The sequence below is a fragment of the Limulus polyphemus genome, unplaced genomic scaffold, assembly GCF_000517525.1.
Source record: "Limulus polyphemus unplaced genomic scaffold, Limulus_polyphemus-2.1.2 Scaffold414, whole genome shotgun sequence".
In the NCBI taxonomy this organism is placed as follows: domain Eukaryota; kingdom Metazoa; phylum Arthropoda; class Merostomata; order Xiphosura; family Limulidae; genus Limulus; species Limulus polyphemus.
Window position 1 is genome coordinate 320117 of NW_013666024.1, and position 15721 is coordinate 335837.

Sequence of the window (15721 nt, forward strand, 5' to 3'; positions counted from 1 at the left end):
AACACTCGACCCGCAGATTGCGAGTCGAGCGCCCTAACCACCTGGCCATGCCAGGCCTGTTAGACCAAGTAGTGGGATTCGATTATCACTCCTGTAAAGTGAGGATCGCTCTTTTTTTTTTCGGTAACAGTGTGCAAAACAAGGAATCTCAGATCCACAGTGTGTCTCACATTAACCATTGGGTAAAAACAGTAAAATAAACGAATATTAACTGCATCAAAATGTTTCTATTGTTATGTTTGGGGTTACCAATACAACCCAATGTTAACAAATATCAGTGATAATCAACCAATCACAAAAAAAATCAGTGCATAAATAAAACATAGCTTTTGTTATTGTAACTTAATTATATTTGTGAAGTTCTAGTTTCAGCTACGTAAACAAAATATTATCTAAAACATTGTAAATGTACAAGAAAATTTTGTGAACCTCGAGATTACAAATAAAAGCCAAGAGTTTGAAACAAATTCGCCAATGAATGTTCTTGGATCAACACTTGGAAGAGGGTGGTCAGCTACCAACTTGGATCAACACTTGGAAGAGGGCTGTCGGCTTTTAACTTCGATCAACACTTGGAAGAGAGCTGTCGGCTTCCAACTTGGATCAACACTTGGAAGAGAGCTGTCGGCTTCCAACTTCGATCAACACTTGGAAGAGAGCTGTCGGCTTCCAACTTCGATCAACACTTGGAAGAGAGCTGTCGGCTTCCAACTTCGATCAACACTTGGAAGAGGGTGGTCAGCTACCAACTTGGATCAACATTTGGAAGAGAGTGATCAGATATTAATTTAGATCAACACTTGGAAGAGAGCTGTCAGCTTCCAACTTGAATCAACACTTGGAAAAGGGTGGTCAGCTTCCAACTTGGATGAACACTTGGAAGAGGGTGGTCGGCTTATAACTTGGATCAACACTTGGAAGAGGGTGGTTGGCTACCAACTTGGATCAATACTTCGAAGAGGGTGGTCGGCTTCCAACTTAGATCAACACTTGGTATCTGACCACCCTCTTCCAGTTTAGACCAACACTTGGAAGAGGGTGGTCAGCTACCAAATGAGGCAATTCTCTCGTTTCAAATTTTTCGGAGCAAAAGTTTAGGTTTTTAATATTTTTTTTTATTTTCACTAAAAAATAATTAGTTTTCCTGGGATTTCTTTTCTTAACATCGAAATGTATTTTTTTATACCTTAAATAATAAATAATTACGTATCTATTCCGAGTGTAGCTTCTCTGAATTTAGTCGTCGAATTCTAACTGTACTCGTACCTGTCGAATATTATACAGATATAATAACCTTTTCCAGATCTTATATAAGATGTTGAACAATACATTAGAATTGTTCAAAAAATTCAAAAACAAATTACGTGTTGTTCTTTGTACAAATCCTCCCAACAAATAAAGATTATCAAGAACATTATTCACACATTTCATAGTTTCAAACCGTTTATCGTCTCTATCATCGGAAACCGAAAAGTATGTTATAACACCACTGCCCGACTCTAATAACTCAAAAATGACGCAAGGGGCCGCTGTTTAAACCACGCTAGAATGGTGCAAGGTCATTTTACTCCGGGAGGGGATTAGCCCCCTGAACTCACTGGGAGCATTACGCTGTCCCCCAGACTCTTTACCTTAACTGAATTAGACTCGTATCTTGGTGATAATAATGATAACTGTTCTTGGCTTGACAGTACCAACTGGAACCACGTGACTAAGTTTGATCCTGGGAACGGAAACCTTAGAAGGAATCGGGAGGAAAAGTCCTTGATTTTTTGATGGGTGACGGTGGGGAGAAAAACAGGTTGTGTATGGTAATTGAACACCTGGTAGAGGTTGAGATTGAGAACTGTCATCAATGGGAGCCAGTTTAAAAACAACAACAACACTTTACATGTTGTTAATCGCACTGAAATATGGGGAACATCTGTGGTGTATCAATATGCAGCTTACTGGATGTATAAAGGAGCACATTATTTTGTATTTGTAAGAATACATATAAACACATGCATACACAACAAAATATTAGTAACGAACTAACCATTAGCAATGTGAATTATCACTAAAGGGGCACACGTACAGACTGAAATGTTGGAAGAATAACAAACATTCTGCTTTTGATACTAAATTAATTCAATCAACAACAAGATGGACGTATTTAACTGCTTTACTTACAAATTACAATATGCATTATTACAAATCAAAAATTAACAGTGCAGACATACAAAGATACCTTGGAGTTGATGAAGCTGTGACTGCCTTCAGCAGCTGAGGCACCGGCTACAGATCGAAGTGCTGGAAGTGTGGTTTTAACGTCACTTTCATGTTCTTTTGGTCTAATGAAACAGAGTAAACAATCATTTTGAAACATTCCATGTATGTTGGAAGTGTGGTTTTAACGTCACTTTCATGTTCTTTTGGTCTAATGAAACAGAGTAAACAATCATTTTGAAACATTCCATGTATGTTGGAAGTGTGGTTTTAACGTCACTTTCATGTTCTTTTGGTCTAATGAAATAGAGTAAACAATCATTTTTAAACATTCTATATATATGCTGGAAGTGTGGTTTTAACGTCACTTTCATGTTTTTTTGGTCTAATGAAACAGAGTAAACAATCATTTTTAAACATTCTACATGTGATGAATGTAAACGTCATTTAGTTTACACAGAATAAAAAAAATGTATAATATAATAAATAAGTCATTAAGTAACTTTAAAGACGCTGTTTATTCGCTCACTAATACTTGATACAACATAACTGCTGACGAAGCGGAAATTTTTAGCTCTTCTATACAACTTTTATAGCTTATAATAACAAAATAGTTAAAATTCTATGTTACATACTTATTTACTTTTCATTTCACGTACTTGAAAACAAAAAATAAAATATTGAAAAAAATACTTTTATCACCATGTATATTTGTTTAAAATAATCAAAACGTAGTAATAGCAGATACTACAGAATCAGCGAATGAAATTTAAGAGTTCGATTTCAGAAGAAGAAGTACCAAGAAAAAAAATATATATATACTTTATGACAACTAGCATAATATATCCGAGCTCCGCTGCGGGGTTTAATTAAAGGACCCTTCATGATTTACTTCCATTATCCCCATTACTGAGCACGTGCACCAAGACTGAACCGAGTAACTGGTGAGTGTGGTTATGAACGTAAGTTTGAAACATGACGCTCTCGGGATATCAGGGTTGGGGGCAGGAATACAAATTCTGATGCCAATTTGGGCTCAGAGACCCTGAAACTTAATTCTAGATCCCCATCATGCCTGATTGATCTTCCGGGTGCGTTTTACCCCCACCCCCTTTATAGGGAGCTACAGATAAGGAGATCCTCCGCACACCCAGCCTGCATGCAAAGTTCAGTCCTACTAGTTTCAAAATTGTGAGAGTCACGGACAAACAAATTTATACACAATATGATATATATATGTGTGTATGTATGTGTATGATTCGCCAGACTATCCAAAGATCCAGGTAAAATAACCAACACCTGTAGCACTTGGAATTTACTCACCTCAAGTCGACCAGTGGTACACTACTAAGCACAGAGCGTCTGGAGACTGACTTAGGAGTGGAAGAGGATGCATTATCACCCTCTAAAGGATTAACCTCCAGCATTTAGAATTCTGTAATAAAACATAACGGCAACTATTATACAACCACACAGAAACCATTAGCAATAAATTTACATATTTTACATTAACGAGTATGTGATAACACTTCTTCTGTTTAATACGATTTTAAATCCCTAAAAGATCGGGCCATGAGTGCCAGAGTATACAGGTGTTATAAATGACAGTTTTAAATTAAATTGTTCGTGTTTGTAAGTGAAAACAATTTGTTTCATATTTCAGAGTTAGTCACTATATACATACGTAATAAATATTTAATACTTATAATTGGTCTTGCAATGTAAAATCATATGTGTCAATTTCACATACACCACATTACAGCATCTGAATTAAAAATCATGTCGTTCGAAATATCTGAACGATTTGGGTTGGTTGGTTTTGAATTTCGCGCAAAGCTGCACGAGGGCTATCTGCGCTAGCCGTCCCTAATTTAGCAGTGAAAGACTAGAGGGAAGGCAGCTGGTCATCACCACCCACTGCGAACTCTTGGGTTACTCTTTTACCAACGAATAGTGGGATTGACCGACACTTTATGACGCCTCCACGGCTGAAAGGCGAACCTGTTTGGTGGGACGGGGATTCGAACCCGTGACCCTCAGATTGTGATTCAAGCACCCTAACCACCTGGCCATGCCGGGTCTAACTGAACGAAGAGAACGTATTAAAATCAGAGAAGCGTAAGATCTTCAGAAGATATATTAATTGAGTAAATAAAAAAAAGAGCGTCAAATGCCTGTAAAAATTGTCCTCATTACTCTGTTCGACTAAGATCAAAATGACTTTCAGCTATCAATAGAGAAATAAGTTATATTTCTAAGAACATTACATCTTCGATAGATATTCATTACAAACGTCAATCACGTAGCAGAGTATCTGAGTCATTTACTACAAACGTCAATCACGTAGCAGAGTATCTGAGTCATTTACTACAAACGTCAATCACGTAGCAGAGTATCTGAGTCATTTACCTATCTACGTTGCAAAAGTTGAAATCAAAAGCATATATTTTTTTTTTACTTACAGAAACCACAAGAAAATACAATCTACAACATTCGACCCGACCTGATTGAGAGCAACTACATATAAATACAGACGATTTTTAAAAACAATGTAACATCCTAAGAAGCCACGAGTGAATGCAAAGAAGAGTATATGACAACCAGCATCACCATATTTTACTACCACCAAATAATTATGTTCTCAAAACACAACATTTCCTAGCACAGTGAGCGACTTTATTCTCAAAAATTAAAACAGTGACGTAGGTACTAATAATTATGTTCGTCTGATTCTTCGAAACGAAAAACAAACAGACACGAACACACACACAAAATTAAAATCTGGTGGTATGCCAGTTCTATTATTACAACCAAACGCCACACAGTAAATAAACCTTTTGCGAAATACAGCAAGGCAACTTCGTTTGACAAAATAAAAGTAGAAATCATACTGACAACAGAAACAATCATACCACGCACTAATCAGTTATACCGCCGTTTGGTGTCTGACACCTCTGACGTCACGCATTCTCGGCTTACAGAAAAGCATATTCCGCACATTTCAGCGTGTGAAAGGCGTGTCGCATAATACCAAAAACAAAACCTTTGAAATTAATTTAATATATTTTTTTTTCAACGATGTATTAATTAGAATGAGCACCGACACACACATCTATGTATAATTTCACAAAATTGAAATAGTTGTTTTAATGTTCTTTAACGTGAAGAAGTTGGAAATGTCTGAAAGCAATTTGCAAGACAACCAAAAGTAGCAAGATAAGAGCTACCGAAGACGTCACAGGATATGAAATGCGTGTAGTTCATTGTCTTGGTTAATAGCATTTCGAGTTTACTGATAGGTTAATACGAATTATTCAATAATAATAATAAAAAAATTATACTTTTATATAAGAATTATCCGGAAGGCTTGCCCGACCTTCAAGGTCGAAAAGCTACTACTGATCAAACCGAAGATATACTGAATTCGGGTAAGACAGGGGTAAACATTTCCGTTGAAAGACACGACTTTTATTCTGTATTTTAATAAGGCACGTATATTTAAAGCAGTTACAGGCTTACATTGTTTCCATACTAATTCTTTTAAACCCATTATAATTCCAGACACGAAAATATAGAACCCATCGTCAGTCCACATACATACACTATTTCTTTGAAAGAAAAGATCGTGCGACTAAAAAAAAAACATGTATTCAATATCAAGTTTTCGCATATATTTGATACATTAACGTGATTTTTTGAGCGAACGTATACGTATACGTTTAACTGCATTCTTGTTTCACGTAACTCCCACAAATAACACGAATCGCTCCAAAATGTCATTTAAATATGGTCGTTATTTTTCGTTTATAAGTTAGTTTATTTCGTGTCTTAAGTAACTTTGTAGAAGTTTGATGAAGTACGTCCGCTGCAGTAAGAACTAAATAATCTCTGTAACAGATAACAAGATCGATAACTCTCTTCACCCATCCAAACAAACCCATACGTCCTAATTTAGCAGTGTAAGACTAGACGGAAGGCAGCTAAACATCACCACCCACCGCCAACTCTTGGGCTACTCTTTGACCAACGAATAGTGGGATTGACCGTCACATTATAACGCCCCCGCGGCTGAAAAGGCGAGCATGTTTGGTGTGACGGGGATTCGAACCCGCGAACCTCAGATTGCGAGTCGAGCGCTCTAACCACCTGGCCATAGTGATGTTCAAGTCTGAGTGATTTCAAACTAATATTCAAATAACTTACCTATTTTATTTTTTATTGTCTGTTGACATATATTTGATATAAGAGATACTGATTGCCGTAATTTTCAAACAATCTATTACAAAGTTATTTAAAAGAATTATAACCTAAGACTGAAGAACTTTTTGTTTGTGAACGCTTAAGATTGGACGGAAATACCTAATACAAAAATACAATATACACTGCCAAAATACATTCTCCATTCCTTGTCTATTTATTTAATTGTTCAACTTGTGAAAATTGATAAGCCAGAATCACACGACAATTGAAAAGGCGGTATTTGGAACACACACACACACACAAAGCCGAACCACAGATTGCATGTCTACCATGCCGAACATAGCGAAATATTTTGTCGACACTGAATATATCATATACAGTGTAGTTGACATATTATTACATATATTCTTCTGGTCTCACTCATTAGTTCTTAGAATGTAAATCTCATTTTCGAATGGCACATTTCCAAATTCTTTATAGAACTGTCATTGAACGAAACTGATAATAATAAGGCTTAACAATGAGCTTGAAGAAATAAAAAGTGCTGTATACATTCACCGAAGGATGCTTTTAGTTGTGCAAACTCGTAAAATTCACGTCAACGTTACTAACTGGTAAGTTTTACTTAAACGCTTAATACTGTGTAATACATATACATACATAGTCGATAAAACAGGGCAGAAAGTCATAATCAAACGTACAATACACATTGTTAAGTTTGTTTTTCAAATATATAGAATTTCTGATAAGAAACAGTATATTTTTAAGAGCCAAAGTAGCTTTTCTTCCCACATAAAAAATAAAAGCTGAGAGTGGAATAGAAAGATCGTTATCTAATAAAAAAAGGTTCTTAAAGCTTAACTACCTGGAACTTAAGCCTATATTTTACCATTACGCTTGTTACTTGGCAAGATCAAAACCAATCATATTTCTTACACTTATAAACCCTACTTGAAAAGCCAGTTAATGGTCTGAAAGTAGGTAATCTTTTTTTATATATATATATACACAGTGATGTTATACCTTAGGAGCAATTTTTGCGGTAAGGCCTTCGATAAGAAACTAAAATTTAATTCAGTGATTTAAAGCATTAAAACAGCGAATCAATTCCGCTGCTTAAGTATAGCCTTAACAACATATACCCATAATGTTAAGTATATCGAATCAATTCCGCTGCTTAAGTATAGCCTTAACAACATATACCCATAATGTTAAGTATATCGAATCAATTCCGCTGCTTAAGTATAGCCTTAACAACATATACCCATAATGTTAAGTATATCGAGTCTATTCTGAACGTTAAACACAGAAGTTAAAACTTTAATATTAATATTACTTTTATAAACGTTAAATGTCTCGAAATATTTTTCGTTGCCTTGTAAGCATTTGGTATACAACAATTATTGTCTTTTTCAATCTCCTTCTGTTGAAGTTCACCTGTTTCGGCATATATTAAAATGTTCCGTTAGTTGTAAATGAAGAATTTGTATCTTTTGCATTTTTGGCTACGGAATGATGACTTCAAAATTCGTCACCAATTCCTTCAGTCAATTTCCATACTCATACGGCATTCGAGTGGCGCGTTCTGGCAGAAGAAAGATAATTAATGTTAATCAAGACAACCTCCTGCATGAAAAATTACTATTCACGGTCATTATCAATCTAAACGATCACTGTGGAGCTTAAGCCTGTGTTACTTAATGGGTTCTCAGAAATTCTTATAAATCTTAACGCTCACCATTAGAAAATTTGGACGATGGGTTTTAAACCTGCGTGGGTAGCAGCTTCCTAATGTATTTCGAACATCACAGGCATCCATTTGTCGTAAATCGTCAACAAATGTTTGTTAGCATACGAATAAAATGCCATATTTAGAGGAAGACTTAGCACTTGAATCCTGCTATGTAAAGCCTGCAGCATCACATACAATAAACTGTCTTTGGGGGGTAAAAAAAAAGAGTTTAAATTGCATAATGTAGATTAGTATACAATATATCAACACCTAAAATAATTTCACTGGTGAATTATAGGCATGATCTTAAGAAAACCCATTGTGCACTTTTTTTTAGTAATTTACACATTAAAAATACACACACACAACAGAGTAAAAACTAACTGAAGTTTTACTCAGTGCAAAGCGTGCTATTTTTTCTGGTCAAGCACCATACAAGTTTTTAATTTATGTGTAGTTTTTCTGTTACATTTATGAGTGTATAGCAAGACTGAGTCAAGGGGAAGAAGACAGTAATACCAAGTGAATAAAAATATATTTGGTTTTATTGTGTCTTTTTAAAAGTTGTTGTTTTTTCTGATCACTTCTTTCTTGATATATAAAACAAATATATATATATAGTTCATAACAAATTACACAAAGTTGTAATTAAAATACAATGCACATTGTTAACTTTTTCTTGAATATAGAGAATTTCTGATAAAACACAGTATAGTTGCAAAATGGAAGTAATCTGAAAAGTAAAGAGTTTGTAACTATATTTATAAGATAAATGAAAACGGTATACCATTTCTACAAAATTCATGTGGTTTTAAAAAGTTTTATTAAAATTCCTTTGATTAAAATCTCTTGGTAATGATAAATAATGAGCATATATCAATAATATAATTTTTGTTGTTTATTTTTTTTAAAAACAGAAACAGATTGAGAAAGCTATGCTTCATTAAATGGCATTCAAATAAATATTAATTCCTGACATCTAACACTCAAAATATTATTGTTTTGAATTTAAAATAAGTGGCCTATATGAAACAGAAACTCTTGCTCCAAAGATTAACTAAGTATAGTAGTCCTAAAAGGTTTGTTTTGGAGATACACACAAAGCTACACAAGGGTTATCTGCATTAGCTGTCCCGGGTAGATAAGAAAGGTAGCTAGTCAACTCACTGGATACACTAAATCAAAGTATGGAATTTGACCATCACTCTTATAACATACCCTTGACTACAAAGTTTATAGTATATTGTCCAGGAACAAAGATGTGAACTATGGACCCTTGGATTCACAGTTCATCATTCTAATCTCTAGGCCACGTCTGGCTTATCCTAAAAGAACTTAGTATAGAAAGTTGGGTGTCATGTGATAGCTCTGGAAAAGGATCACTAATGTAGGGTTAAATTTTTACATAAACATCTTCATCACCAGGTTAAGTTTTGTGTCTACAAACATTATCTCTCTGTTTGAAAGGTGGTGATTCACAATCTTTTGCATGAAAACTTGTGTGATGTAAGTGACCATATTACAAAATAATAGTGACAAAAGTAACAAGACTTATTTTAACTGGCTTTAAGTGAGTTTTAGTAATAATATTTAATTAACTTTTGAATTTCATTTTGTTTGGTGTAAAACACTGTTAAAGAGGTATTTTGCTATATATCATAACTCATCAGATTGTTACTCTGTAATTTTGTAAACCAGTTTACAAGTAAGTTCCAATACCTAGCAAAAGATCTTTGGAAGAAGCTTAAAGCAGAAAAAGTGCAGTCGATTTGTCAACACACCTTCTTATAGAAATTCCTGATAGCGAGTGTTAAAATTGTCAACACACCTTCTTACAGAAATTTTGATAGGGAGTGTTAAAATTGTCAACATACCTTCTTATAGAAATTCCTGATAGCAAGTGTTAAAATTGTCAACACACCTTCTTACAGAAATTTTGATAGGGAGTGTTAAAATTGTCAACACACCTTCTTAAAATAATTCCTGATAGGAACTGTTAAAATTGTCAACACACCTTCTTACAATAATTCCTGATAGGAAGTGTTAAAACTGTCAACACACCTTCTTACAGAAATTCCTGATAGGAAGTGTTAAAATTGTCAACACACCTTCTTACAGAAATTCCTGATAGGAAGTGTTAAAATTGTCAACACACCTCTTACAAAAATTCCTGATAGGAATTGTTAAAATTGTCAACACACCTTCTTAGAGAAATTCCTGATAGGAAGTGTTAAAATTGTCAACACACCTTCTTACAATAACTCCTGATAGGAAGTGTTAAAATTATCAATACACCTTCTTACAGAAATTCCTGATATGAAGTGTTAAAATTGTCAACACACCTTCTTACAATAATTCCTGACAGGAAGTGTTAAAATTGTCAACACACCTTCTTAGAGAAATTCCTGATAGGAAGTGTTAAAATTGTCAACACACCTTCTTACAAAAATTCCTGATAGGAAGTGTTAAAATTGTCAACACACCTTCTTAGAGAAATTCCTGATAGGGAGTGTTAAAATTGTCAACACACCTTCTTAGAGAAATTCCTGATAGGAATTGTTAAAATTGTCAACACACCTTCTTAGAGAAATTCCTGATAGGGAGAGTTAAAATTATAATGATTAAAATTATCACAAGTCTCACCACATTATTCTACCACACTTATCACTCTGAAAGGGACCAAGCTAATAAAGCTTTCATATTATATACCATATAAATACAACTTAAGTATTGTAAACCAGTGAAATAAATGGAATTTCTAATTAGATTATGGGTATTGTAATCAATATGACAGTTTTTCAGTATCATAATATTCAATTCTCACACTGGGTGGCCATGTCGAAGATATGCCAATTTCTCATACAGCTCTGGACCCATCATATAATAAACATATATGGACTATTTGGTACATTTTCTTAAGATATCTATAAGTACTAAATTCTTTCTGAATTAATCACTGCATTTTCATAAATATCTTTCAGTTAATCTATTTGTTATCTTTCAATCAACTCTTTTGTTTTTCTCTTTAAAACTCTGGCAACACTAAATACATCATAACACAATATTCGCATACGGGACACCACACGTATAGGATTTCTTCCTGAGAAGGTTAGTATATTAATTTACTACTGGGAAAGCTATTAACTGTTTATCAAATTGTATGAAACATCTTTATCTTTCTCAAACACTAGCAACCACGATTTTGAAACAAGTAAAATTTCCTGTGTGCTGTCTGTCCTGAATGCCATCAAGTCTTTTCCAATAACTGATGAGTAATTCCTTTGTCTGCACAAATACGATAAAAGGAGGAAAACGTATACTGAGCTAAACTTTACATAAAATTAAAATTGTTGAGTTCAAATACTTAACACTGTAACTTCATTAGCATATCAAGATCCATTAAGTACTATTCTTAAGCAAATGTTCACTTTATTAGATATATAAAATTTATTTTAAAAAAAACATCCTATTTCATATATTTAAGTCTTAATTAATGTCTTTAGACTTTTTCTTTGATAAATAAATGACAAGACTTTACTAATTTATATATGTCATGGGTAATTATCCAACTTTTTTTTTTTAAATTGAAACTTAAGTTAACAATTTTCAACATCTTCTTTTCATTATTCCATTGATAAAAAAAACTCTACACAGGCAGATAAATACACTTGTGTTTAGAAATGATAATAAGTTTGTTTCATTTCCATGTTTGCACTTATGTGCATGTATTAAAAATGAAAGTACAGAACATTTGAAAATATTTCAATTTTTTGTTAATTGTATAAAATAATATGTGAGACTCCATGAATTAGTTTTTTGAACTAAAATGTGTTTTTTATGAGAAAATAAAAAAAAAGTTATTTGGTAAGTACACAAATTTTTTTCTGAAACATTTTCATAAAGTTGCATAGAGTGAGTTACACTTTATATCAATAGTTTACATATGCTAATACAATGACGAGTCACCACCAACTTGAGCTCATGGCACCAGAAGTAGCATGTTTAGTACCTACCCATTTAGTTAAAGCAAATTCCAGACCATTTGACAATAAAATTCCACATAAATAGCCCTAAAAGCCCTTTCCAAAGAAAGATATTTGAACAGTAAGATTGTTAAATGAAGAAAATCCAAAAGGGACAACATTTGGAAAAAAAAAGGAAAGTTTCAATATTCTCAATGGAAGAAAAGAAAAAACTCATTAAAAAATTATTTAAAATTTTAATGGGTTCCAAAATCGTATTCCAAGCTAATCTGGGACAACACCCTCATTAGCAAATTGAAGGCTATGGTAAAGAAAGAGAATACAATGACCCAAAATGCCATTGAAATGAAACTGCCTATTCTTATCAAACCGTTAATATGATACTAAACAAGAATTTGTAGTTGACGAAGGTTCACAACTCAAAAGTTCACAGGATTCCAGTCACACTGTGAAACCCATAGCAGTTTCAAAGAGAAAGATGACCAAAGAAAAGGGAATCACTGGAACCCATTTGATTACATACCAACCACGTTCTTCCCTCTATGCGTTTCCATGACGTTTTGTGCCTCTAGCTGTATAATTAAACGTGGACATGAAAGCTGACGTCCATTGGTCTGTGGAAAGCTTTTCAAAAGTGGTCTAAGATTGATCTCGTCGTCTTTCGAAAAAAAACTTATTACAATGAAAACTGCAAGCCCAAGCAATACTAATGTAACCAAGGCTCTGATCGAGCATAACTGATGATAGGAAAAATTAGTTCCAAGAGCAGAACAGGATCTGCAGCATCGTTTTTATAAAGTGCAAAGAACGTTCAATATTACTATCACTGTTATAATTAAATACCTTACTTCAAAGTCCATAATTTAATTGGTACAACACGAAAGGAGTCTAAAAACCCATAATGCTTAAAACAAGCCTGAGTTATAAACGAATTAATTCGGGGTAAAGTGAAAAATGTATCTTCTTTTATAAAAATAAGTTGCCAACAGAATTCTATAATTAATTCACACCAATCCCATAGTCACGATAAAATGATGACCTAAGAGAAAAAAGACAAACGATATACTCGCAAAATCCTAAGAAATGAGTGATGCATATAACTGGAAATTACTCTTCACTGTTATTGCACGTTTTATATACTCATATATAGCCCATGTAAAATCGAATACTTCCCTCTTTTGAAGACGAGTCACAAGAAGCCACATAAGATTATTTTTAATGAAATTACACAAAAATAGTACACAACAAATAGAACAATACTGAGCTACAAATATCTCCAAATATAACCTATTCATCAACTCAAGCGATGAAAGTTTCAACGAATGAATTTTATTCAACAACTAAAATTTAACACTCAAATTAGCGAAGAAAAGTAATACACAACAAATAGAACAATACTGAGCTACAAATATCTCCAAATATAACCTATTCATCAACTCAAGCGATGAAAGTTTCAACGAATGAATTTTATTCAACAACTAAAATTTAACACTCAAATTAGCGAAGAAAAGTAACGCAAGGGTTATACATTAAAACAGACGTTTACATCCCACCACTATACGAGGTCTTATTTACCTGCTTGCTGCGCTCTTCCAAGTGGCACAAATGAGCTGTGAATTTAGTTTTGTTGAGATGGAATTCATAAATAAAAGTGTCTGTTTGTTTGTAGTTAAGCACAAAGCTACACAATGAACTGACTATCCGTGCTATGCCCACCACGGGTATCGAAACCCAATTTCTAGCATTGTAAGTCCGCAAACATACCAATGGGGGGGGCAATAAAGGTGTCATAAAAAACCAAGTAAGTAATAAATATAACATATCTGTTACCTGTCGCAGCAAAATAGAAGCGATTCCGAACAATAAACTCGAAGGAAAACTACAGATTTTATTTACGTTAGTTCAAATTGATGCATAAACATGATTTTTTCAGTAATTGTTTTATATAGTTTTTACCCTAATTTCCTCTCTCTCTCTCTCTATATATATATATATATACACACACTTTCTATGGTTGTTTTAGTGAATTTATCTAACTATATATGATAGATATTTGTGAAGAAATCAATACCTAAAACTAAGAGTGGTTTGAACACGGACTTCATTTAGTTGATTTTTAGTCTCAGTATGTGATTATTTTGTAAAAAAAGGCTGTTAATTACTGACCCTTGATAAGCCGTTAAAACAATTTGAGTGTTCGAAGACGTAACACTCAACTAGGGCGTATTCCTCCATTAAAATCATTAAATGTCATGGTTATATTGAGTCCACTAGAATAAAATTGTTAACTCGTGTATAAGAACACATAAATTTAAGATATGCGACTGGATCAAGTATACTAAAACACGCCCTACACGAGTGTGACGTAATCGTTCACCCTTTGGTTACCACTTGTGTCCCTATCCTCTGATTGGTCCAACAAACTGTACCCGTAATAGTACTAACTTTGACTTACAGCCCTCTATACCCATCACAAGTCATGGTCATGAGTCATCTTATGTTAGAAACATGTGGCACGCACATGAATTAAATAGAGTAAGAGTATTGTTTTGAAAAAACAACTCGTAGTGAAGGTGAAATATTCACTCATATGCAGTCCCTCTTTTCTCTCAAAATCAGTTGGTACCTGGCTTGTCTTCTCCTAAATGAGCCATATTAATAACTAAAGGTCAATTTATTATTAAATGCATGACATCACGAACTTTTACACACACTTTAGGCGACTACGCCACCAAAAATCGAAACAGATAACACATGTCCGAATGATCACAAACAAGTAATTTTATTACTGACGGTGTTCTGTTGTTTTTTCACACTTTGCCTTCCTTTCGGTTACTTATCTTATTTCACAAGTGAAAAAAAAAAATCATGTAAGATTCAGAAAACAGTGAAATTTTAACTTATATAAATAAATACAACGCGAACCTCTGAATCCGTAATTGGACGCATACAAACCCAAAGGTTCACGCTAAATTTACACCTCCGAAAATAGAAAGTGATCACACATGGGCATGTCAGGCATCAAACTGTAAAGTAAGTGAAAGACTGTGAAAAATGCTAAACTGACGATACTCTAAGACTATTTATTTTACACTACATTCTACACTTTAACTGGTACTTGATATTTAACTTCTTGGCATTATTCTGTTTATAATATTATACGTACACGTTACTGATATACGCGTTATATTTTTAAACTACGGATATCATTATCAAAACTGAAAGATCTGCACTATACAGAGAATGATTTTATAGAAATTGAATTTTCAATCTAAACGGCAACTTATGCGCACGTGGGGGTAAACGTTAAAGTCAAGAAGCCCTACGATCAGTTGTAACTGTCGATAATTGTGAACTACTGATGAGAGAGACGGCAGTTAGCCAGCAGCACGGGCCGCCACAATACCTTTGCCTGTTTCTTTGATCCAAATAACAGGATTGACTGTCACTTTTATAACGCGCCAACAGCGGCATCACGTCTCAAACGTTGGACCGTTCGAACTGCAACTCCGATATGTAGACACCAACTGGGGCAGGCCTAACAGGTTTTATATAATAATGGCTGGAGACGGCTTGAATGGGTAATGAAGAAATTTGC

General features: G+C 34.0%; 1 protein-coding gene and 1 long non-coding RNA gene across 2 annotated transcripts in view; both read right to left on the reverse strand.

Moving 5' to 3' along the window:
* The window catches only part of LOC106458083, a 67029-nt gene extending 64621 nt beyond the window's left edge, over positions 1-2408 (reverse strand). The window contains exons 1-2 of the mRNA XM_022384209.1: positions 2403-2408; positions 2231-2277 (exon numbers count right to left, since the gene is read on the reverse strand). Of these exons, the coding sequence (XP_022239917.1) occupies positions 2231-2277; positions 2403-2408 (53 nt within the window). The remainder of the gene's footprint in view (positions 1-2230; positions 2278-2402) is intronic.
* Positions 2409-2437: 29 nt separating this feature from the next.
* Positions 2438-15721, reverse strand: part of LOC111085472 — a 30216-nt gene continuing 16932 nt past the window's right edge. Inside the window, exons 2-3 of the long non-coding RNA XR_002610306.1 lie at positions 3532-3643; positions 2438-2505 (exon numbers count right to left, since the gene is read on the reverse strand). This is a non-coding gene — a long non-coding RNA (uncharacterized LOC111085472). The remainder of the gene's footprint in view (positions 2506-3531; positions 3644-15721) is intronic.